Raw genomic sequence first — 26,221 nt, forward strand, 5'->3', positions numbered from 1 at the left:
CAAGTTATCCGGCCAATTGTTAAATACACCTATTTGTCTTAAAAGCACTAATTTACTTAAGTCTCCCACAGGCTTCTTTACATTTAGAGGAACCAGCTTTATAAAATCTTATTAGGATACAGGAGCGTTTGAAGGTCATACTGGAGACTACCAGCTAGGAAGACCAGGGTCGGGGAAGACTGATCTTGTTGAAGTGGGAGAGGTGAGGGAGGGGTGGAAAAATCTGGCTTTTACCGCCAAGGCCTACCCGGCAAGCCCCACAAGTTGCGTCGTAAGATATGGGAGGAGGAAGATGACGCCGGAAGGCAGAGCCCAGTAGAAAGATGGAGGTCCTCAAGTGGAGGGGGAAGGGTACTCGGAGGCCTGCAGTGCGGCTGCGCGCCGGGCTGCCGACGCGCCGGCGCGCAGAGGGGGCGGGGTGAAAGGTCACAGCGCGGCGGCGGGTCGGGCTGGCGTCTGCGGTGGCGGAGGGCGGGAGGCGAGTGCCCCGCGTGCACGTGTGGAGAAGCGGCGGCACCAGCGCGGCGGCGGGAGGCACCCCCGCCCCCTCTGGAGACGCAGGGCCGCGCTCGACTCTCGCGGCCTCCGTCACCCGCTCAGCTCCCTGCCCTAAGCGAGGAGGCCGGCTTGCGGGGTGGAGTGGCCCGAGCTGAGGGCGCGGAGAGCTCAGGGCGGCGACGACAACGGCGTTGATATCGGTGGTAACAACGGCCTCAGCAGGCGGGGAAGATGAAAGGGTGAGGAAGAGCAGCCGGGCAGGGCCCGACCGGCGGGGGAGAGGGGCTGCGAAGGAAGGGAGAGACTCCGGGCGAAGACCCGGCGGAGGGAGGTTTCTGGGCTTCTCTGCTCATGGAGGGGGCGGAGGCTCGGCTCCGGCTGCTGGCGGGCGAGACCCGGGGAGCCTAGGGTTTGGGCCTGGAGGACGAGTGCGGGTTTAGTGCACACCAGCTGCTGAGTGGGGCAGCGGGGAAAAGCTGTCGTGAGGCGCCTGGGGCCTCCTGCCCGGGCGCGGACTGCGGAGCCACCCCCGGCCCGCCCCTCCGAGTGAAGCGGTTTGGGTGTCCTCTTCAGATCCCGGCTCGACACTGAGAACTGTGGTCTTTGACACCTTTCGGGCTTATTCACACTTGGAAGCCGTGCAGAACCTTCTGGAGGGAGCAGGAATTGGAATAAAGAGCACGGAAAGGAGTATTAAGAGCTAGTGACTCAACTGGATTTGGGTTGGGTCAGAGCGAGTGGAGGAGGGGGAGAGAGCGTGAGCACTGAAGACTTGGGGTGCCAAAATGTTTAAGGAAGTGTTGCTGATCAGTAGGTGGAGCTATTGCTCCAGCCGTTTACTGTTGCCCTTGTGCCGCGAGGGGGTCCTGGGTTCCTAGTGAAGCTTTCTTCAGGGGTTTGGCAAAGTGAATATTCTTTCACAGGTTCCCTCTTGGACAAAGTTAGGGATTATTTTGGTTCGACTATTTCCATTTGGATAAGATGTCATCTTACTATTAAATTGCATACTGTTAAAGTATTAATTACCTAACACTGTGTTTTAACATATTGACGGAGGGAGCCGTTTTGAAGCTTGCCTTTACCCTCCTTAAAGAACGAAATGGAATCTTAATCAGTGTTAAAAGCTTTCTGAGGTGCTGAGTGTTTTCTACGATAGCAAGTCAGTTAAAGAATTGTAACTGTTTTGAGTTAGCGAAGCCTTTCAGACTGTTAAGCAGCCCTTTTGAAGATGAAGTAGAAGTCTGTTCGAAGTAATCTCATACTGCCTAAAACAAGGGTCTGTATATTACTTCGGTGTGTATATGTGTTTGAGGTCGCAGAAGAGGTCCAAGAAAGTTTAATTTGAAGGTCTGTAGCGTGATTCCTTACTCTGATTTTGCTTTAAATATTGAGAATCCATTGTAATGTCGAATTGCGTGTTTTGTATCAAGTTGAGAAATCATGAAGAAATTTTCACAGTACCTGCATTAATTCACATCAAGTTCTAAAGAGTTCCAATCAGGATACTAATTGAGGGGGTATTTGAAGTACGTGCTGCACTTGAATCATGATCTAGGAAGTTTGGCTGTTTTGTATATGATCCAATATAACTTGGCGAGATTTATCTCTTTTTTCCTTGAGTATGGATGCTGTCTCTTAGTTGTTTTTGTGTTCTCATTGGCACTCAGTGCTTATTTGTCTTTGTTAAAGTAATAAAAATGAGGCTGAAGAGTTCTTGGTGTTGAGCTTGTGCACGGATTTATAAAGGAATGCCTCCAAGGAATTATTCTGGATGTTTAGATCCAAGATCTTTTGATCTAGCTCAGTCTGCCTAGGATGTAATGCTCTTCCTGATACTAACTTGGCAATAGAAGTAATCTACCTTCAGTTAACATACTTATGAGGCAATTATCTTTTTATTTAAAATGGTTATTTTATATGTAACAAACTGATGGAGGCCAATCTCCAGAAATGAGTAACTGGTCAAATTTAGAGGAAATTTATAGTTACTGAACCTGTACCTTATGCCAGCAACTATGCCTAAAATGTAGAGTCCTTAAGTCTAGTTCCTATCACCTTTTACTATTGGGAGCTTAAGATCATGTTCTTAATGGTAAACTTTTAAGATGATTTCAGAGGAACTTCTAAGGTGAACTAACTCCCAGGTAAGATGGGACTGTAAAATTTTTTTCATTTGTTAGTCTTGCCCTTAAGGCACTGAACAAATGAAGACAGTGGATATTATTTAAAAGATTTTAAGGTTCTTGAGTTCAAAGATTTGTATCACCGTGTACAATGCAGTCAGTGTTATAGTCCTGACTCTTGGTTTATGAAGGCCTGTGAAAACGAAACAGTGGTCCTGATTATGTGGTTTTTGTACGAAATTTTATTTGCTAAGTGTTTTATTGTATATTGAGCTAATTCAACTGTAAGTTGAATACAAATATCTAAAATTGAAAACATGCAGAACTCCTCACTCTGAATCAGTCTACTGTTTCAATATTTTACATCGTTGCCTATATTGTCTATCGTTTTGAAACCTTTAAAACTTAACTATTTTACCTGGCTTTTTCTTCATATTTTTACTTAGTTTTTTATTAGTAGCAGTAGGACATTCCATGGTATTGGCATGTATTTGCCTTTCCTCCATAGTAGATAAGCTTCCAGTTGTTAATTACTGCATGCATTTATATGCATGGTTTAGAAATTTGAAGTATATTATGAGGTGTTACTTGTACTGAGGTTGCTTGTTTTTATGAACCAGGGACATTATAGGTTGAATTTGTGGATGGTAAGCTGATTATTTTTATCTGTTCCCCTGTAGGGAGGGTGATATTCAAGCAAGAAGGTATGCTATACACAGCCATGACTGAAATGAGATGGCAGTGTAATAGTCGATATAATAGAAAGTAAAACTGAGTCCATTTGCCCTTCAATTGTAGCAAAGAGGTGTAAATTCTAATAAAGATGTCTTTAACTAGATGTGAACAAAATAAAGATGACAGCAATAATATAGTATATAGAACAGTGTAGTTTCCTAATTGAAGTGTTAAAATATAAGATTCTGCAAGTAGAAATGAGTCTATGTTGAAGAACTCAGAAAATAATTGGTACCTCTGAGAGTTTATGGACTGGAAAAGGGCACAAATAACTTTACTGAGGTGCTAGAGACATTCTGTATCTTTACCTTGGGTATTGGTTGCAGAGGTGTATACATATGTATAAAATCATTGAGCTGTAACAAGATTTGTGCTCTTTACTGAGTGTATCTTATATGTCAATAAAAGTGTTTTTTTAAAGGTTTTATTGCTGTTTTTCTCAGGGGAAAAAAAAACAAAAAAAGAAAGCCAGTAAGGCCGAAGTATGTAGAATTCAGGAACTTTTGTAAAACTGCAATTCATACTCCTTGCTTCTGTGAAGCCAATGATTTGTAGGATGTTGATTAAGTTACTGGATTTTAACAAATACTTTGTAATGTTCCCTTGCTTTGTTCAGATGAATGCATATAAAATATAATCTGTCTGTACCATAATTTTAAAAAATCAATATCCTAACTAATATAAAGGAGAATAAAAGGAAAGTAAACTGCAGTAAGATATCTATTTCAATATGCAGATGAGCAGGTACAACAACACCATAAATCATAAGACCAGGTGTTTGCATCTATCTGTAAATATAATCAACTATATAATTTAAAAAGTATATCTGCTACCAGTACAGATGTGTGCATTGGTGAGTAATGCTGTGTTGCCATCAGTGTTGTGATTTCTTCCCCAAATTGTGGACAACTGTTGGTAAAGTTCTGAACAAAACGCACAATAATCAAGAACTGTGGGTTGGGAAAGATTTTTAAAAGGCACTCATAAAGCATTATCTTTCAAAGCCAGTGCTTTTGCCAGACGAAACTAATATCTATATTAAATTTCACTTTGCTAAATCCTCTCTTTTGGTCTGTAGAAATTCTTTTGACTCCTGATTTTCTCTTCTAGGTATTAGCTATGGCTTCCAGCTTTGTGCCATCTGGAAAGATACACCTTCTTAATTATTTAAATGGCTGTCCTTTTTTCTTGTTTTAAAAGTGCAGCCTACAGAAACCGTTAGAATACCAGTACTAATCAATAGAAACGTCCTTCGCGTCATAGAAATGAGAATTGTATGATTATAGTTTAATAACTTACAAAATTGTATAATTGTGCTATCACAGAACACTCCTTTCTCTTGAGCTGTTCTCTTCCATCATGTGCTGTTTACATTCATTCAGTGCCTGACTTATTAGCAGAACGTTAGTCCTGTCTTGTCCAATACAGTAGTGACTAGCTATGTTTGGCTGTGGAGCAGTTGAAATGTGTCTTGTGTTACTGAGGAGCTGAATTAAAATGTCAGTTGTTGGACAATTTTTATGTGTGTTTCGAACAACTTGGATGTGTGAATCCACTGTAAATTTTATGAAATATAAGTACAGATAAAACATTTCCAAGGAAAATTAGCATCTGAATTGAGACGTGCTGTAAGTGTAATGTGCACTGGATTTAAAGACTTAGTATGAAAAAAAGATTTTTTTAAAAGGTCATTAATTTTATTTTGATTACATGTTGCAATGATTTCAGCTGTTTCTTTGTGCCTTGTTAATGTAGATATTAGGGGAAAAAAGTTTTTTTTAACAGGGATTTGAACCCTGGACCTAGAAATTTTTAAATTACATATGTGACTCAAATTATATTTCTGTTGGACTGTGCTGTGCTAGACCCTGAAAAAAACAAATTTGTCTAAAACATGATCTCTTCCCTTAGGATCTAGTTCCTGGATGGTAAATGTTTCAAATGTGGGACAACACATAGTGTGTGGCTGTTTATACCTCTGTGGTAACCACTCCTGGTTTTCAATTAAGATATTATAATCCAGTAGTATCCTCTGGGTAAATGAAGGGGTAATTGGAAGTATGTATTTGCCTTGCCTGAGCTAGTACAACCTGTATTCTACCTCTGTCATTGCTGAAGCTGTTCTTAAGGGAAAACCTTGTTTCCCAAGTTCAGACTTCTCCTCTCAGTCTTCATTAGAGCAGAATGCTTGCTTGTAGAACTACTGGACACACATCCTTAATTATTTCTTTTGGATAATTCACTAGAGGAGAATTTTTTGGATCAGAAAGTACTGCCATTTTTAAAGCTCCGATATTTGTTGCCAACTGACCTCCAGAAAGATAGTAACACTTTATACTGCCAGCAGTGTATGAGAGTGCCCTTCTCTTCTTCAAGGGCTAGTGGAGAAAGGGAGGAGCACTTGCAGAAACTTAAAGGAAAATGGAGGAAGACATTGTGGCTGCCATTTCAGTGATGGGTGATGTAAATTACCTTTGTCTGCGATGAGTGGCATACATTGAGCATTTCTAAAATGATAGAAATAACTAATAGTGTCTTGACAAGTTGGTTTGGAGGACATATACACATATACCCTTAATTCTAATTTTACTTTGCTGATTAGGTGATAAATGGCCTTTCTTTCTTCCTTTCCTGTTGATTACTTGGTGGAGTTGGACATTTCCCACTTTTACTGGCCATTTGTATGCATTTTAAATATTTCTTATTTCTCCTTCCAGAAAACTAAGATATATTTAAGGAAATATTTGGATGCCTCCCACCCCCCAGAATGTAGTTTGTTATTTGTAGCATAATTTATCTTCAAAAAGGAGACTTACTATAATGCAGAAGGCATTTGAACTAAAAGCAACCACATTTTATAGTTCAGTGTGCCACCAATAATAGTTAGCAATAGTAGGGACACTGACTAATAAGTTTCTTGGCTTCTGGGCCCTCATTTCTTTGTCTCTTTTGCAGCTTGTGGGATCTTTAGTTCCCCAACCAGGGATTGAACCCAGGCCCCAGCAGTGAAATCACTGAGTCCTAACCACTGGACCACCAGGAATTCCCTCATTTCTTTGTCTTTAAAGAGAACAGCTTGAACCTGAATAGGAAAGGCTGAAGGTTTGAGTTCTTGTGCCAGTTCTAATCTGTTGATAGTATCTTATCAGTATTATATTTAGTCTGTTGGTAGCTTTGATGAGTTCTCAGACTGTGGGGAAAACAAGTGATGTCATTGATTATTAATGGCACGTGTGTCGCACGTTTGCCATTCCTGGTCTCTGTCAGCTCTAGCTTTCTATGATAGCAAGAAACAAAACTTTGGAATCATATTTGAATTGTTCTCTTTTAAGCTGAACTCTTCATTTTGCTCTTGTGTCTGCTTTTTGGGACCTGCTCTCCCATCCCTTCCCCACGCTACTATTACCTTTTACAGAGGAGGCACTGTTAAGGCAATGTGCCAGGCAGTAGTCTCATTTAATCCTCACAGTAGCTCTAAGATAGTATCCATAGTCTACTAATGTATCTGTAAATATAGTATAAAACAAATATAGAGGTGGGCCAAGAAGGGAAGAAAGCTTGTTGGGTGGTGGGGTTTTTGAGTAGTTTTATATGGCCAGAAAACAATGGGGGGGTGTTGGGGAGAAGGCTAGGCCAGTGGCCACAGCTAGGCGATGAAGGACTACTTGAATTTTATTTGGTAGATTATGCGCAATTTTTTTGAAAGATTTTACGCAGAGAAGTAAAGTGGTCAGATTTGTGTTTTAGAAGGATTATTCTGACTGCATTGTGATGGCTTTGTCTCCTTGGCTCTAGTCTTATTCCCCTTTATTAGGCTATTAAAATATGTGTTGAAATGAGGGGTTGAAATGATGGCCTGAACCATGCTGCTAAGAGAAAGGGTATAGGAACAGGTTATAAGGTTAGTTGGGAGGCAGACTTATCAGGGATTAAAATGGGATGTTAGAGTGCATCTGAAGCTCAGTGTCTGTATTGGATGAATGATGGAGCTGTTCGGAAAGGTAGAGAACAGATTTCCTATGGAGAACGATGAGTTCAGTTTTTGATGTGTTGAATTTGTGATTCCTGTAGAGATAGCCAGTAAGCCGTTGGAAATATGTGCTTGAATTCAGAGTTTTGTAAGTAAAAACATCAGTGTTTAGGTAGTAGTAGGGAAAGAGCCGTAGCTGGGAAGGGGCTCTCCTAATTGAACATATAGATAACGATGGAAAAATTTTTCAAAGGATAATTTTACTCTTTTTTAGGTTATAACCTTGAGTATATTGTGTCCCTGTGTGTGTTTAGCATTTCTGGTACCCAACCAAATAATTACTGAGATTTTTACACACCTGATACTTGCAGTCACACAGCTTGGAGGACTGATTCACCCACCACTGCTTTTTTGATAACCTGCTAAACCTCTAGAACAGTGACTCTCAACCAGCAGTACACCTCCCACCCCACTCTGGACATCTGATAATGTCTGGAGACATTTTTAGTTGTCACAGTGGGATGGGATGGTTACTGACATCTAGTGGGTAAGGCTAGCAATGCTGCTAAACATCCCAGGGTGCTCTGGGAAAGCCCTCACAACAAAATTATCAAGCCCTAAATATCAGTAGTACCAAGATTGAGAAACTGCTCTAAAATCTAGATGAGATGAAAGAGAGCTCATCGGTTTTACTAAGGTCCTAGAGATTCTTAGATTTACTAAAAGTAATTTAGCAATCCTTGAAATAGTTGAGGTTCTGCCCTAAGTCTTGTAGTTCAGTAGAAGAGGTAAGGTTCGAAAACAGATGCTTATAGCAGTGCAGAAGTTCTGTGCCTTGGAAGAGTACAACTGTAATATAGTTCAAATGAGGTGGAAATCTCAGCAGGATGACAGGTTAAGGCCTCATGAGCAGTTAGTATTTAAGCTGTGCTTTGATAAATGCTGAGAGGGCTTACTTTTAGGTTGAAGGAATTTATACTTTAGAGGAATCACTCTTTCATGTAATTTACTTGAAGGCAAGAGTTTAGAACCACATTACCGCTAGCTAAGAAAAAATTATCTCTAAGCCCCTTGAAATTTTTAATCAAAGGACCATGGGCATACTTTGATCCTTGCCAGAAGACTTAAATTTTATGCAAAAGTCCTTTATCAGTACACCTTAGATAAATGTTGGGTATTTCTCTCTCTTTCTTAACCTTGAGAAGTAAAGATGACTCCTTTGAGGGAAGTCATATGGTGTGGCTAATCTTGCACTATAATGGAATTCATAGACATAAGCCTGATTCTGGCTTTATTGATAATTGACTGTATAACTACAGGCACATCTGTCTCTGGGCTTCAGTTCCATCATCTGCAAAATGAAGGGGAAGAGAGCCAGTGGTTCTAAGGTCCCTTCCAGATCAAACACTCTTCATAAGAAGTGACCAGACAGTTAAAATTTTGTGCCAGGATGCACTTAAATACCCATCTAAAGTATAAAGACTTTAAGCTTTCTCTATACATCATTTCCTCTTTTTGCTATGTAACTTTAGCAGTCAGACTTTGCCCAAGAAAGACCCACTTTTGTGTAGTCGTATCTCCATCTTGTGGCCTTTCAGAATATTGCCACTAAATTTTGTTTTTGTAATTATGGCCATAATTGACATTACCCTTAAGAGCTAGAAACATTTGAGTGCTTATTATCTGATGTTGCTGTACTAAATACTTTTCCCATGATAAATACCACTTGTTTTTTAAGCCAAGGGTAAAGGTTTCCTACTACCATATTCTAAGTGCAAAGATTATTTGAGATTTGACTGAGTAACAGGCTAATCTTGTGGTGCTACTCTCTAAAAGTAGGAGGCAAGTAGCTGTGTTTTCCAGATCTAAGGACTTGGTTCACATTTCTGTGGATGCTTGTGCTGTATGAATCTGTCCGCCCCTCCTTAGATCTTAGTCTCAAAACTTTGGTATGAAGATGCGTTAGAGTTTGTTATGGATTTGAAAAACAAGAAAAAATAACATGTCACATGAATTTACTTGAGCTAAGAGAATAATTTAGTTACTTTAATAACTACTGTCTTCAGTTTTTTACTTAGAGTTTGTGAACTCTAGTGCCAACAGGAACCCAGGACCTGGGACCAAGCAGATAAGGTAAATGAATAAAACAAGAAACGTAGGCTTTATGTAAAATCTTCTGATTTAAGTATTAGCAACCAAGTTAATTTGGAAAAACAAAAAATTGTTGAGTCAAGTAGATGTGGCCACATGGCTGATTTGACTTCTAGGCTAGGAATTTGGGGCTTATCTACAGAACAGAGGTCTTGAACCAATAAATTAAAAATAGTCTATATTGTTAAATTATATTGAAATCTTACCTGAAGTAAGCAGTCAGTGTAGTGATTTTAAAAACCCAGCTTTCAGAGTTAGGCTGATTTCAGTTTGGGTCACAGTTCCTCAATACCAGTTATGTCACATACATTAAAGCTATAGTGTAACATACTGTACTGCTTGCATAAGGGAAATGATTAACATTTTATAGGGAAATGATTAGCATTTTATGGAAACCCACTCTGATCATATAGTGTATTTTTTTTGCAGTGGTCTATTCCACTTCCCTGTGCCTGTCTTTAGTCTCTATTTCCCTTACCAGACTCCTTGGATTTAGAAATTTACACACAGGCAGTAGGAAGTTTCTTGATTAAAGTGGGTGTTTAATTTGTATGGTTAAAAGAACAAGCTTTATTACAGAAGTAAAGATTCCAAGGTAGGATGTGGGAATTTGAGTTTTTAACCGGCAGAACGATTCTGGTGTATAGCCAGGTTTGGAACCCAGTCTTGGATTTTACGACACTGCTTCTCCAGATTTATCCCTACTCTCTTGAACATTGTTTCTCAGACATCTTTATGGGCTCCTACTCTTTTACTTCTGAAATGTCACTTCACACCACTAGAATAACTATAAACAGAAAGGCAGTAAAAAGCATTGGTGAGGATGTGGAGAAACTGGAACCCTAAAACATAGCTAATGGGAATGTAAATGGTCTAGCCACTTAGGGAAACAGTTTAGCAACATATCAGTTTTCCCTTACTACTGTAACAAATTGCTACAAATTTAGTGGCTTAAACAACACAAATGTATCATCTTTGTTCTTCTTTTTTTTTTTTTTGGTGGTCCACGGGCCTCTCACTGCCGTGGCCTCTCCGGTTGCGGAGCGCAGGCTCCGGACGCGCAGGCTCAGCGGCCATGGCTCACGGGCCCAGCCGCTCCGCGGCATGCGGGATCCTCCTGGACCGGGGCACGAACCCGTGTCCCCTACATCGGCAGACGGACTCTCAACCACTGCGCCACCAGGGAAGCCCCATCTTTGTTCTTGAGACCGAAAGTCTGAAAGGGGTTTCACTCTGTTAAAATCAAGATGATGGTAGGTATAGTTGACTCCTGTCTACCTGAAATTTTAGCATGTGACCTTATTTAGAAATAGGATCTTTGCAAATGTAATTAAGATGAGGTCATACTCAATTGGGGTGGGCCCTAAATGACTAATGTCCTTATTAAGAAGAGAGCATACATACACACAGAAGACCATGTGAAGATAGAGGCAGACATTAGAGTTATGCTGCCACAAGCCAAGAAGCACCTAAGGCCACCAGAAGCTGGCAAAGGGCAAGGAAAGATTCTGCTCCAGAGCCTAGAGGGCATGGCCCTGCTGACATTCTGATTTTGGACTTCCAGCCTCCAGTACTTCGAGAGAATACAGTTCTGTTGTTTTAAGCCACTGAGTTTGTGGTAATTTCTTAAGGCAGCTCTGGGAAACTGATACAACAGGACTGTGTTTCTTCTAGAGGCTCAAGATGATGTAACGTTTCCTTGCCTTTTCAGCTTCTAAGACCACTTGCATTCCTTGGTTCATGAGCCTTCATCTTCAAAGCCAGCAGCATAGCATCTTTAAGTCTCTCGTGTCTCTGCTCTTAATCATATCTTCTCTGACTCCTAAGGACCTGTGTGATTACAAGGGGCCCACCCAGATAATCCTGGTTAATTTTCCCATCTCAGGATCTTACATCTGAAAAGTCCTTTTTTCATGTAAAATAACATATTAAAGGTTCCTGAGATTAGAACATGGACAGCCTCCAGAGGCCATTATTCTGCCTACCAGAGGCAGTTTCTTTAAAAAGTAAAACATGTACCCCAGTGTTCATTGCAGCACTATTTATAATAGCCAGGACATGGAAACAACTGAAATGTCCAATGACAGATGAATGGAAAAGAAGATGTGGTACATATATACAATGGAATATTACTCAGCCATAAAAAGGAATGAAATTGGGTCATTTGTAGAGATGTGGATGGACCTAGAGTCTGTCATACAGAGTGAAGTAAGCCAGAAAAAGAAAAATATCATGTATTAACACATATATGTGGAATCTAGAAAAATGGTGCAGATGAACCTATTTACAGGGCAGGAATAGAGACGTAGACATAGAGGACGGACATGTGGACACGGGGCAGGGGAGAGGAGGGTGGGATGAATTGGGAGATAAGGATGGACATATATACACTACCATGCATAAAATAGATAGCTAGTGGGAACATGCTATAAAGCATAGGAAGCTCAGCTCGGTGCTCTGTGACGACCTAGATGGGTGGGGTGGGAGGGAGGTCCAAGAGGGCGGGGATATAGGTATACATATAGCTGATTTACTTCATTGTACAGTAGAAACGAACACAACATTGTAAAGCAGTTAAACTCCAATTAAAAAAAAAAAGTGAAACATATTTGCCATACGACCCAGCAGTCCCACTTCTAGGTATCTACCAGAAAAAAACTAAAGCCTATGTCTGCACACATACTTGTATGCAGTAATCACAGCAGCATTGTTTATAAAAGCCAGGAAGTAAATACAGTTAAAATGCCCATCAAGTGGTAAATGGATAAACAAAATGTGGTATATTCATACAATGGAGTACTGTTCCACTACTGACACAAATTGCAATACGGATGAACCTCAAAAACATTATGCTGTGTGAAGGAAGTCTAGTCCAAAAGATCACATTTATTGTATGAAATGTTCAGAAATGGCAAGTCTTTAGAAAGAAGGTAGATTTAGTGGTTGGCTTGGAGTAGGTAAGGGGATCTATCTCAGCTGTGCACAAGGGATTTTGGGGGTGTGATGTGAGTACTCTAAAGCTGAATTGAGGTGATGATTTCACAACCCTATAAATAGTTTAAAATCATTGAATTGTACTCTTAAAATAGGTGAATTTTATAGTATGTAAATTATACCTCAAGAGGGCTGTTTAAGAGAAAAATAAATGAGAGGGTTGTAAGGGGATGAGGCTCATACACCTAAATGTAATAAAACTTCTAGAAGAAAACAAAAATCTAAATGTTAGTGGCCTTGGGTTAGGCAAAGATTTGTTAGATATTACCCTGAAAAGCATGATCCACAAAAGAAATTCATCAAAATGTATAACTTCTGCTGTGTGAAAAACACTGTTAAGAAAATGAAAAAAGCCACAGACTGGGAGAAATCCTCTGCAACATACATAACTCGCAAAGGACATGTATTCACAGTAACTTAAATCTCAATTGGAACCCAGGATTTTTTTTAAGAGCAAAAGATTTCAACAGCACCTTTACCAACGAAGATAATATGGGTAGCAAAGAAGTACATGAAAAGATGTTCACCATTATTTAGGGATATGCAAATTAGAACTGCAGTGAAATGTCAGTACACACCTATTAGAATGGCATAAATTTTAAAAGTTGATAGTGCCAAACACTGGTTTCGATGCAGAACACCTGAAACTCTTGTACACTTAACTAATGATCCAGTATCCCCTCTCCTATGTATGTATTCAAGGGAAAGAAAAACTTATGTTCACACAAGAACCTGTACATAAATTGTTTGTGGCAGCTTTATGCATAATCTCCAAAAACTGGAAACACCCAAATGCCCTTCAACAAAAGTATAAACCATGGTACATCCATACAATGGAGTACTACTCAGCAATAGCAAGGAATGAAGTTGATACAGTAGTGTGGTGAATCTCAAAGGCATTGTGCTGAATGAAAGAAGCCAAGAAAATGGGAATGTATTGTGTGGTTCCATTTATGTGGTATTCTTGAAAAGGCAAAACTATGGGAAACAGAAAACATTAATGGTTCTGTGGGAGTGGTGGTAGAGCTGAACTACAAAGGGTCATGTGGGAGACTTTTGGGGTGATAGAACCATTGTGTTTCTTGATAATTGTGGTAGTTAGGTGACTATATGTATTTGTCAAAACTCAGAACTATATGCCTGAAGTTAATTTAATTTTATATAGGGAATTCCTTGGCGGTCCAGTGGTTAGGACTTGGTGCTTTCACTACTGTGGGCCTGGGTTCGATCCCTGGTTGGGGAACTAAGATCCCACAAGCCATGCAGCAAAAAAAAAAAAAGGAATTAAAAAAAGGTTTATGTGAACTTTTAAAAGTTTTTTTTTGTTTTCTTTTAGCTAAGAAATTTTTTTTTCCCTAAGAAAGTAAATTGACCCCCCAAAACGGCTGGAAAATAAAGGAGCAACTAATAGTTGATACAAATTAGAAAATTGCAAGCTGGTGGACTTGAATACACTATGACAATAATTATATTAAATCTGAACAGACTAAATACTCTGATTACCAAATTAAAGGAACAAGACTCTTATGCATTTGCTGTTTATAAAAAGACACTTTAAATATAAGGCCACAGAAGTTCAAAGTAAAGGGTGGTAGAAGATATACCATGCAACATTGATTAGAAGAAAACAGTGTGTCTATATTTATGATAAACAAAGTAGACTTTAAGGCAAGGAATATTACAGCGAAGAGGGACATTTCAAAATGATAACAGGATCAATTCATCAACTCATAACAGTCCCAAATATTTATGCTGTTAATAACATAACTTGAAAATACAGAAGCAAGCATTGACAGAACTGAAGAGCAAGAAGAACACTTCCAAACTTTCTTTGAGGCCAAGAAACCTTATTGATAAGAAAACCTATCAAGAATATTATAAGGGGAAAAAAGAGTGTGTCAGAGTAAGACTTCCTGACATATCATTTGAACAGACCTAAAGGAGGTGAGAGAGTAAACTTGCAGCCAAGAATGGAAAGGCCACCAACTTAGATAGGGAAAGCTTCAGGTGAAGCACATTTTGTGGGGAAGATCAGATAGCTAGTGTTGGATATGTTTAATTTGAGCTGTCTACTAGAGATGCTTTGGCATTTAGGAGTGATTTCTAGGCTAGAGACAGAAATTTGGGAGTTGGCAGCATTAAATCCATAGGACTATATATAGATTGAGGTCACCGAGAGAATGTAGAGAAGACAATGAAGTACCATCTTGATGTGCAAGGCCCTCCTCTCCAGCCCCGGCTTCCACATGTACACAAAGCATACTTTGTTTTACTATAGCAAACTGCCTGTGGTTTGGGGAATACATGAATGTAAACTCCTTTGCATTCCAGGTGTTAGCACATAGGTGTTGAAATATTTATTGAAATAGAACTGATTTATGCTTTGAATAGGCAACTATTATGTTCATAAGAACTATAGAAAATTTAAGATTCATGATGGAGTTCTTAAAATCTCTATTATTTAATTTTCTAATCAAGTTCTTTTAACTTCTAAAAGCTTTTGGTTGTTTACAGTCAAATGATGTTCTAATTTACTTGATATTCCTACATAACTATGTTTATGCCTTTGGTACTACATGTTCTTTACTGAATTATATTTACAAGTTGATAATATTACTCTGATATATTTAGAATATCCACATCTTAGAATAATTTGGAGCTAAGTGATCAGGATTACAGAAAAGTTCCATTTCAGTCAGACATATCATGTTCAGGAGAGTTAAACTGTATCTGAAGGTGAATTTTGCTGACAAAGTTATATTTAATAGACATTTAATAATTCTGTTTCTAGTATATGCTGACAGTCTGGTAATAATAAAAGTTGATTATAAACAGCAAGGTCCTACTGTATAGCACAGGGAACTATATGCAGTCTCCTGGGATAAACCATAATGGAAAAGAATATTAAAGAATGTATATATGTATAAAACTGAGTCACTTTGCTGTACAGCAGAGATTGGCACAATGTTGTAAATCAACTATACTTCAATTTAAAAAAATCAAACTTGATTAATTTCTTTCTTAAACAGCTACCGAACGATACAGTATTCCAATTCTGTTTTAAAACTTGTCAGTATATATGTGCATAGAAGAATATTAGAAGACTATATGTCTATATATGTCTATGGTGTTGGGTTTGTTCGTTTTTTTAATCAAGACACTTTTTTTTTTTAAATTAGGCATGGTAAGATTAAGCTGCTTATTCTCTAATGATTCAATATTGTATTCTGTATTTAGTCTTGATCTGCTCACCCTAATGGAAATTTTTTTAGTAGTTACCTTTTATTAGTTTCAGTCTACCACATTGCACCATGACCACCTTTTCCTTCTGTATGAGGTCATGAAATACCTGGTTATTATCCTTTTAAAACTTATACTTGAAGCATGGTAATTACCTAGAAGTTATTCTTAAACTCTTAAAGACTCAAGTTCTTTCACTTATTATCTAGAATCTTAACTTCCTAGATTCTGAAGTTTTCCTTTATTGTTTTTTACTATTAGATTTCATAATGTAATTTTTCAATCACTATTAAAATACAGAGACTGGCTTTTAAGTGCAGTGGAGTAATTTTTTTTTTTTTTTTTTTCCTGTGTGGCATGCGGGATCTTAGTTCCCCAACCAGGGATCGATCCTGAGCCCCCTGCAGTGGAAGTAAGGAGTCCTAACCACTGGACCGCCAGGGAATTCCCCTGGATTAATTTTTAAATGGTGTGTTCTAAATATAATCAATATAATAAGCTATCTTATATTTAAAATAAATTACTGCACCCAATCTGTGGTACGATATTAGAGAGTAGCATTAGGCTGAGTGAAATAAGCCAGATAAAGACAAATACCGCATAGTATTACTTTATTACTTGTATGTGGAATCTTAAAAAAAAAAAAAAAAAAGGCAAGCTCATAGAAACAGAGAGTAGAAAAGTAGTTTCCAGGTGGGGAAGATAGGGAAAGGTTGGTTAAAGTGTACAGACTTTCAGCTATAAGGTGAATAAGTTCGGAGAATCTAAAGTATAACATATTTGATAACACCGTATCGTATAATTTAAATTTGCTAAGAGAGTAGAACTTAAATGTTCTCACCAAAAAAAAAAAAAAAAAAAAAGGTAGGTGATGGATGTATTAATTAAGTGGGAGGAATCCTTTTTTTTAAAAAAAAGAAGAGACTGTGCAGGTAAGATGTGATCCCTGTATTTTAAGGTGAAATGTCATTTACCTCAGCCTTAAAGAAGAGAAAGCCAGGGTGTGCTTTAATGAAAAGGGAAGTTTTTCTGTGAATGAGACGTAACCTAGTAAAGAAGACATGACTCAGTACTTCCCTGGTGGCACAGTGGTTAAGAATCCGCCTGCCAATGCAGGGGACATGGGTTCGATCCCTGGTCCAGGAAGATCCCACATGCCATGAAGTAACTAAGCCCATGCGCCGCAACTACTAAGCCCACGTGCCACCACTACAGAAGCCCTCGCACCTAGAGCCTGTGCACCGCAACAAGAGAAGCCACTGCAATGAGAAGCCCGCACACTGCGAAGCCTGTGCACGGCAACAAAGAGTAGCCCCCGCTCGTGGCAACTAGAGAAAGCCCACGCGCAGCAACGAAGACCCAATGCAGCCAAAGATAAATACAAATTAAATAAATTTTAAAAAAGAGACATGAGTCATGAAGGGAATTCATTTTAGTCAAATACTTGGGAAGAAGGCCATATTTACTTCATATTTACTCATGTGGCTAGAAATTGAAAGAGAATATAACAGATCTATATATTTTTTACTAAGATGCCTGCATCTTAAAATTTTGTGTGGCTGCTAAGAAACTCAGTGTGCTTCCATTTTAAGAAGACATGCAAGATATACAAGGGTGGTTGGTCACAATAGTGAATAATGAAAAACAGTAGATACAAATGAAATAATTGAGGCAGGAAGGCTAAAGTTCCAAATGAGTATAATGGTCTGTAATCAGGTTTTTTTGTTCTTTAAGAACTGTAATACATTCTGGTCGTTTCTGATTATCTTATTAACATTTCAGAGAATATTGTTATAAAAGTTATCCACAAACCACACATTGTTTGAATGTGCTTTTAAACATTTTTCTGTATGTTAACAAAAGTTGGAGATACATTTATATATATTCCCAGGAAACTATATCAATGTCTTTCTAATATAAATGTATCATGCTTTATTTAATTAACCAGTCCCCTAATGGTGGACACTCAGATTTTTTTCTTTTCCTTTTTTTTTTTAACCATTATAAAAGTGTGATGATTAGCTTTCTTGTTTAGTCGTTTCTGTAACAGAGAGCTTTCAAAACCTCTGTGCATATGATGTAAATGGTTAATTAGGGTGCATTGTTTGCATTTTCCTGCTATTGACTAATGCAGTTGTGATGTGGAACTAGCACCTAGTGTAGGACATACGTCATTTTCTAGCTGCTTGGTTGGCATCAGATTGTTTTGTTTATTTTTGAACTCATTTTTAGTTTGATTTGACAATTTTTTTTATAAGATACTATTTTTTAAATTTATATTTTGGCTGCGTTGGGTCTTCGTTGCTGTGCTCAGGTTTTCTCTAGTTGCGGCTAGCGGAGACTTCTGTTCATTGCAATGTGCGGGCTTCTCATTGTGGTGGCTTCTCTTGTTGCGGAGCACAGGTTCTAGGCACGCGGGCTTCAGTAGCTGTGGCGCGTCGGCTCAGTAGTTGTGGCTCGCGGGCTCTAGAGCGCAGGCTCAATAGTTGTGGCACCTGGTGGGATCTTCCCGGACCAGGGATTGAACCTGTGTCCCCTGCATTGGCAGGTGGATGACACTGTTTTCTTTAAATGTTTTTATGACCCACTGTTAAGATTTTTTTTTAATTTTTAAAAATTTTTTATTTTATATTGGAGTATAGTTGATTAACAATGTTGTGTTAGTTTCAGGTGTGTTAAGGTTTTTAAGAAGGCAAATAGTGTATATAAGCAACCTCTACAAATGATAGTGCTGGTGATAATAGGAAGAAAAATTGTGTAGATGCTATTCAGGTTTGTCTTGTCACTATTGATCAACCTTTAGCATGTGGTGGTGAGATTGATTTGAGCGCTTAAAAATTTGTTGACAGCTCTGTAGGCAAATCAGCTTTATTAGCATGAGTCTGAAACTTTTTAGTGGTTATCCCTTTTCCCATGGAGCCGATTGTTTTGGTTAAGTATGGTTACTTAGCGATGCTACTGTTGTGTTCTTGATAAGTAGTTTTCAAGCTGGGGTTTGTTTTGTTTGATTGGTTGGTTTTGTTTTGTTTCTGAAATGTAGATTCCCATGTTCCATTTCCAGAGACTGCTTCTGAAGGGGGTGGGGGTGGGACGTCCAGGAATCTGGATTTGGTCGCCACCCTCTGTGACTCTGGTATATGTGGTTCCTGTGTCCAGTGACCAGAATACACGTGATTCTTGCATATTTTAATTATTTTCTTAGAATAAATTCCTAGAGTGGGGATACTTTGACAAAGGAGGTGTACTTTTTAGGTTTTTTAGTACATAGTTGTAGATTGTCTTCCAGAGATACTGTATTTACATCCCTGCCAGCAGAGTATAAATATCTTACTTGCCACCCCTTTGCCAATTAGGTATCATCAGTCTTTTTGATCAGTAATAGATGTCTTTAAATTTTTCTGAAAATTTCAACATTATATGTAGATTATTATTCTGGCCTTCTTAGTAATTGTTGTTTACTGTATTTGTCTCTAAATGTATACAATTGTATGAAAGCTAGGAGTTGGAACCTGGATGGAATGACTGGCAAAATCTGCTTATTAGTGGTGATCTTCATAGGAGTGTAAGGTTACTGTGAAAGGGTTGGATTTATCAGTCATGTAAAAAAGACTTGGTACCCTTTTAATATGTCCATCTTAACAAATGAAGCTAATTATATTTTATTGAGTACATTTTGGTTTGTTCCAGTAGCCGGATCGAGCTGGGAGATGTGACACCACACAATATTAAGCAGTTGAAGAGATTAAACCAGGTGATCTTTCCAGTCAGCTACAATGACAAGTTCTATAAGGATGTGCTGGAGGTTGGCGAGCTAGCAAAACTTGGTATGATATGGTTTTTCTTCTTCCCTTCGTTTGTTTATTCATGTTCTTGACCTCTAGTTTTTAATATCAGGACAAAAAAAGAGTTAACTGATTTAATCTCCTTGTTTTACAAGTGAGGAAATGGGGGTGATCCAGGTTCTTAGAAAAATCAAGATAAAATAAAATACTTGAATTTCAAAAGGAAATGCTAAATATGTTTTCTTATTTAGACTGTGTCTGTGTTTTCACATATTTAAGAGGGGTCTTAAATTCTGAAGGTATAGGATATTTTTGAGGCTATTGATACTCAGAGTACATGATAAAATTTAATTAATGCTAATAACAACAATTCAGTCGTTGTACAAGGGCAGGGAAAGATTCAGTAAAATGTGTTATTCTGTCTGCTAAACTTTGTATCTTTATATTTTCCGTGGCAGCCTATTTCAATGATATTGCAGTAGGTGCAGTATGCTGTAGGGTGGATCATTCACAGAATCAGAAGAGACTTTACATCATGACACTAGGATGTCTGGCACCATACCGAAGGCTAGGAATAGGTAAAATTATTTGTGGGTTTTGGTTTTGTTTTTTTCTTTAAAGAAGCATAAATACATTGGTACTGTTCCTGACCCCACTAAGGCAATATTTCTTCTAGGAATACTGGGAAAGGGTTACTGAATTATATAAAGTAAGGTGGAAAAGAACTGTTTTATATGTCAGTTGAACATAATTGAATTGAAAGCCCTATATATAAATAGATATGTTACTAATACCCCTTTTGCTTTTTCTGTTTTCCTTCTTCCTGGAAGGGCTGTATATAAAGATTGCTTGTCTGCTAGCAGTTTTAAACACAGAAGGTAGTGTAGAGAGAAAAAAATTGTGGAAAATCAAGATGTCTGGTGTTTACCTCAAATTCTACTAGGACTCAGTAAGATGTTTAGTTTAAAGATTGATTTTTATGAGATTACTTATTTGCTGTTTGTCTTGTTAATAGGAACTAAAATGTTAAATCATGTCTTAAACATCTGTGAAAAAGATGGCACTTTTGACAACATCTATCTGTAAGTAAAGTCATATTTAATGATCTTATCTAAAGAATTTAATAAATTGGCAATAGAAATCTTTACTAGAAAATTTAAAATCTGGTCACTTATTGTCTTTGGGAAATACCATGGAAGTGGTAGTTATGAAGTTTGTTTTAATAATAGATAATGAACCTGTGATAAAACATTCTTGTTTTGCTTTATTACATTGGGGTGGGAGCTCCAAAGTCACATATGTGAAACCAAGATTAAAACTCAGATCTTCAGAATTTAAGAAATTAATACCATTAATATTACTTTTATCATGCCATCTGTTTGCACTCTGAGTTTTGTTCAAGGCTCTCAGTGACATGCTCATTAGTAGTAGAATTTAATCATCAAAATCAGAGAGTACCTAGCTGATTTATACTTGAATCTTAAGAGTAAGGCTAAGGTGGCAACTATGGATTCTTCTTCTTTTTTTTTTCATTGAAGTATAGTTGTTTTACAATGCTGTGCCAATCTCTGCTGTACAGCAAAGTGACTTCTACACATACATACGTTCTTTTTTAATATTCTTTTCCATTTTGGTTTATCCCAGGAGATTGAATATAGTTCCCTATGTGGATTCTTTATAATACAGATATTGAGATTATTCTCATTTTCACTTTGGCATTGGGAGAGATTAAATTATATAATGCTGTTTTGAGGAGTAATTGAGAAAGCACAAATTATTTTCGAAATCTAACATGTTTTTTATCAATCAGAAAGATATATTCAGGCATTTGAGACCCTAGGTTTTGTTTATTTTTTAATGTGTTACTATGGTCTTTGAATCATCCCTATAGTTATCTACGTACTTTTAGTTACAGAAACCTTTTCTCCTCTTGAAATAAAAAATGTTATGATACTTTAACCTTTGTGGATTTTAAGAATAAATGCTGTTCCTGCATCTCCTCATCTCAGCTAGCTGTCTTCCAAATGTTAGATTAAGAGTTAGGTTAGAGGGCTTCCCTGGTGGCGCAGCAGTTGAGAGTCCGCCTGCCGATGCAGGGGACACGGGTTCGTGCCCCGGTCTGGGAAGATCCCACATGCCGCAGAGCGGCTGGGCCCGTGAGCCATGACCACTGAGCCTGCGAGTCCAGAGCGTGTGCTCTGCAATGGGAAGGGCCACAACAGTGAGAGAGGTCCACGTACTGCAAAAAAAAAAAAAAGAGTTAGAAGTATAAATTTGTCATCAAAGTTTCTCTGAAATGAATACCTAATCTTTGTTGATAACTAGTAATTGTAAAGAGAGTCTAACAAATGTCTGCAGTATTCCAGCTCCAACCAATAGCTATTTGTGGAGGACGCATAAAAGCTGATGGAATCTTAATTTTTTTTTTTTTCCGATACCCTCTTGTATCTCAGGCATGTCCAGATCAGCAATGAGTCTGCAATTGACTTCTACAGAAAGTTTGGCTTTGAGATTATTGAGACAAAGAAGAACTACTATAAGAGGATAGAGCCAGCTGATGCTCATGTGCTGCAGAAAAACCTCAAAGTCCCTTCTGGCCAGAACGCAGATGTGCAGAAGACAGACAACTGAACAAATTACAGATGAACTTTCTTGCACTTGCTTGTCGCCAAATAAAAGAGAGGCCCATTGATCCCCCCCCCTTTCTTTTAAACCTTTCCCCCTTCCTCGTTCTTGTGTTTCCTCCTTTCAAAACTTCCTTCCCTTTCCTCTAAAAGTTTTAAACTTTTAAGGATTTATTAATCATGTTTGGATTGTTTTAGTTTTCTTATTTTTATGAGGTTGTTTGATTGTAGGAAGGAGAAGGTATAGATCTGTTTAGTTTCACAGTTAAGATATATGGTCCCGAAAACTTGAGTGTCAATTTCATTTTTTTTTTTTAATGTCCTGCTTTCACATTGAAGGGCAGAGCCTACAAAATATTGTATATTTCAAAGGACAAGAAGCAGCAGCAGCAATATCTTGTTCTCTAACTCATAGACAAGTTTAGTGTGTTTGTGGTACTTTGGGGTTTTCAAGATTTTGTGGGATACTAATCCCTATACATTGCCTTCACTCCACCTTTTGTCCTTCTGAGTATTATCTCAGGAGTTGGACCATTGTTATCCTTGTAAGAAATACTAAGTTTATTTTGTTCTGTTAAGCAGTTATTTCTTCCTTCCTCGCTGGTGGCTGACGGTGGCTGGGACAGTCTGAGTAAGTAGTATTATACTTTGGTCTCAGCATTTGAGTTAAACTGCTTTTTGCTAATGAGTGGGCTGGTTGTTAGCAGGTTTATTTTTCCTGCTGTTGATTGTTAGAAGTGGCATTAACTTTAGGAGTGTGGGCTGGTGAGATTAATTTTTTTTAATATCCCAGCTAGAGATAATGGCCTTTAACTGACCTAAAGAGGTTTGTTGTGATTTGCTTTTTTTTCTCCTGTCCTTTTTCTTCAGTAAATCCACAATAGTTAGTCAAACCTTAAAAATGGAGTTGATGTCCTTATAGGTCAATGCCCCTAAATAAACCTGAAGCAGGTGTTGTCTCTTGGACATATTAAAAAATACCTAAAAGGAAGCTTAGATGGACTTGTGGCACAATAAATGCATTTAATGTCAGCTAATGCAGATGGTTAGAAGTGTGGCCACTGAGCATTTGATTTTAGAGGAAGGAATATCTAGACAGTATTTTTGAGAATAACATAGCTGTGCTAATTGCTTATCTGTTGGAGAACATCCCAGATTTGCTTACATTCTGTGCCTGTGATATTGAGTTTAAGGATTTGGGGGTGGGGGAATTATTAAACATATTGCTTCTATTCTTGGAAAAAGTAGAAGTCTAGAAGTGTTAATAACGCAAATGTCACTGTGACCTCCTCTACTGACAGGACTGGTTTATGCCAGATCGTTTCCTGGCACATAGGGAGTGGCTTTGACGGGTCGATAACTTTTTGTAAGATAGAAGACATCTGAAATTCTCATGTTTTCCTCCATAATCCCATCTCCAATATTTAAAATTTTCTACATTGCCAATACTGGTGGCCCAAGAAATGTTTTCATTAGACTTTAAAACAATGCACAGAGCTTGAATTTTCTGTCATTTGACTTTAAAAGGAAGATTGATTCATAATATTTATCCTCTTATGTAAATTCTGGCATAAAAGTTTCATCTCTTCAAATATGTTGAATGACAAAATTATTTTACACAATGTTTATGCACATTTTATAATCTTAAGTTCTTATTTGAGAATGTAAAAATACAAGGTACAATAGACTTCAGCAGTCTTAGTTGAGTGCCAAGTATAATATAGAAAAGGAAGATAGTTGATAAATGAATTTATAGGGTTATAAACTTAAGATAGTAAAAATGTAGAAAGACCATGCTGGTTTCTTGGGTATCCGTTTCTTAAGCAGTCCAAATCTAAGCTTAGAAGAAAAGTTTAGCATTAAGCACCTTTACCTTCATGGATAAGCTTCAGCTTGCTCTTGCCAAGAGAAGAATGCTTGAGTTACAGAAGGCATAATTAGTTTGAAGATTCAGCCTTTTTGTAAACTTCGCATATCAGAATAGATTTTGATATATAAATGAGTTTTGTGAGATGACACTGCCTCTATTTCTATAACCATTTCACCTGGACTATCTAATCAGTCCTATGAATGTATCCCTGAATGTGGTTAATGAAAACCGAATAGCTGCCTCATGACAATTAAGTACATATTATTTATGGAGGAAAAAATATTAAATTTTGAATTGAGTGTGTAGGCTCCCTATCATTTTAGTGTTTCTTTTTCCACACTAGTCACTGACTTTAACCTAAATTGTAAGTGTTTGTAAAGGGTGAATTGTCCTACATCAAACTTACATGAAATAATTCCATCCACTTATGGAGGAGGAGGATGTAGAAGAGGTGGAAGCTGGGCACTAGTTCACGTGCCTATGAGTCAGTAAAGACTGAAATAATGTCCCATGTTCAGTTGGTTATTTTGATAAAAATTATCGTTGAGGTAAATTCTATTAACTGGAAGATCACAGGATATATCCATCATATTTTTCAGGGTAGATAGTTTTTTTCTGTAGGGCAAATAGATAAACATTATATTGTATGGTAATTGCATTTAGGTTCTAAAGAAAAGAATCAGCAGAGAAATCTATGCAATATATAATTTGTCCAGATTAGTTTTCATTTGGGGAAAGAAGTTCTGAAATATCCCCAAAGTGGCTTACTCATCAATTGAAAGTCCTCCAAAAATAGAACTATTGGGAAACCATGACATATGGGGTGGAAAAGAAAAGCTCCCTCAGTTTTTTGGAGGGAATAACTTTAAAAATACTTAAATAGCTGAGTTTATTTGGTGCAGTTAAGATTTAAACTTGTTGATTTTAACATTGCTGTTACATCTGAAATAAACTTACATGATGTTCTGGTAGTAATCTGTGATGTCTGGTAAATGTCAAAGAAATGTAAATGCATTGTGTTGAATTCTGAGATCAGCAACTATATATGTTGTCATTGTTTACTGTTGCCCATACTGGTTTATGTACTTTCACTTTTCTTTAAGAACTAACTTAAAACTAATTAAAATAGGCCAAGTGTAATCAAGGCCTCCTAATTCAGACCTTTTGGAACTTGCTAGAAACACTGCCTGGTATCTGCAGTTCAGTCCCAATGAGAGAAAAAATAAGATCTGAAGAGCTGTCTTACTGTTACTATATTTTGAACGCAATTGTTAAAAGCACCTGACACTTTAGGCTGTGAGCTAATTAGCAGTGTGCATTGACTAGAGAGAACATATATTCAGATTTTTTTCTTTCTGTTAACAGTGAGGAAGGAGTTTAGTTGAGTGAGTTGGGAGTTGCTTTTTAAGTTTTTTCTGAGTACCAAACAAATATGAATTTAGAATTTTGTCTTTAACAAAATTAACTCAGTATCTTAGTCAAAAGTGTTAGAATTTTGCTTATTCCATTCAAGAAACAATGGGTGATCTTTGCCCGATGTGTCTTAATCATATCATCCCCAAATTTAACAGCTTAAAACAATGAACATGCATCATCACCCGGTTTCTGAGTGAGGAATCCAAGGGCAGCTTAGTTACGTGGTTCTGGCTTAAGGTCTCATCAGGTTACAGGACTGTCAGCCGGGGCTGGAGAAGCCACTTCTGAGATGACTGACTCACTTGGTTGTTGGAGGGGTTCAGTTCCTCACTATGTGGGTGTCTCTCCAGGGCTGCCTGAGTGACAGCTGGCAGCTGACTTGCCCCAGAGCGAGTGATCCAAGAGAGTAAGCAGAAGCCGTACTCTTCTATGACCTACCTTCAGAGTGACATACCTATTACTTCTGCCATATTGCATTGGTCACACAGACCAGCCATTGTACTAGCCTGGTAGTATGGGAGGGGGATACACAAGGATATTAATACCAGGAGGTGGGAATCAGTGGACCTGGCTACCATGTCATGTTTGGAGGAAATGTTGGGCTTTATTGACAGCCAACACAGGGAAGTTGGAAAGTTTCTGTTAATCTTAATCTTTGAAGGGCTTGATTTCCTAAATGAGGGTTAGAAAACATTGCACTTTACCGTTATTCAGAATGTTAAAGAAGGGACTTCGCTGGTGGTCCAGTGGCTAAGACTCTGTGCTCCTAGTGCAGGGGACCCAGGTTTGATCCCTGGTCAGGGAACTAGATCCCGCGT

General features: G+C 38.1%; 1 protein-coding gene across 2 annotated transcripts; it reads left to right on the forward strand.

Moving 5' to 3' along the window:
* Positions 1-415: 415 nt before the first annotated feature.
* NAA50 (N-alpha-acetyltransferase 50, NatE catalytic subunit) lies at positions 416-24,958 on the forward strand. 2 transcript variants are annotated; one of them, XM_067738871.1, is made up of 5 exons: positions 416-737; positions 19,402-19,535; positions 19,952-20,071; positions 20,509-20,575; positions 21,947-24,958. In XM_067738871.1, exons 1-5 carry the CDS (start codon positions 730-732, stop codon positions 22,122-22,124), a joined length of 507 nt encoding a protein of 168 aa, XP_067594972.1. In that variant the 5' UTR covers positions 416-729; the 3' UTR covers positions 22,125-24,958. The 2 variants fall into 2 exon arrangements, with proteins under 2 accessions (XP_067594972.1, XP_067594971.1); XM_067738870.1 differs by having other exon boundaries at positions 417-737; positions 19,399-19,535.
* Positions 24,959-26,221: the final 1,263 nt, after the last annotated feature.

Source organism: Pseudorca crassidens, chromosome 5 (genome assembly GCF_039906515.1).
Source record: "Pseudorca crassidens isolate mPseCra1 chromosome 5, mPseCra1.hap1, whole genome shotgun sequence".
NCBI lineage: Eukaryota > Metazoa > Chordata > Mammalia > Artiodactyla > Delphinidae > Pseudorca > Pseudorca crassidens.

Excerpts from the sequence above, each read along its gene's own strand:
- NAA50 (XM_067738870.1), top strand. Across the intron at positions 19,536-19,951 it reads TGGCGAGCTAGCAAAACTTG|CCTATTTCAATGATATTGCA; the intron begins GTATGATATGGT and ends TTTCCGTGGCAG. Across the intron at positions 20,576-21,946 it reads ACTTTTGACAACATCTATCT|GCATGTCCAGATCAGCAATG; the intron begins GTAAGTAAAGTC and ends CTTGTATCTCAG.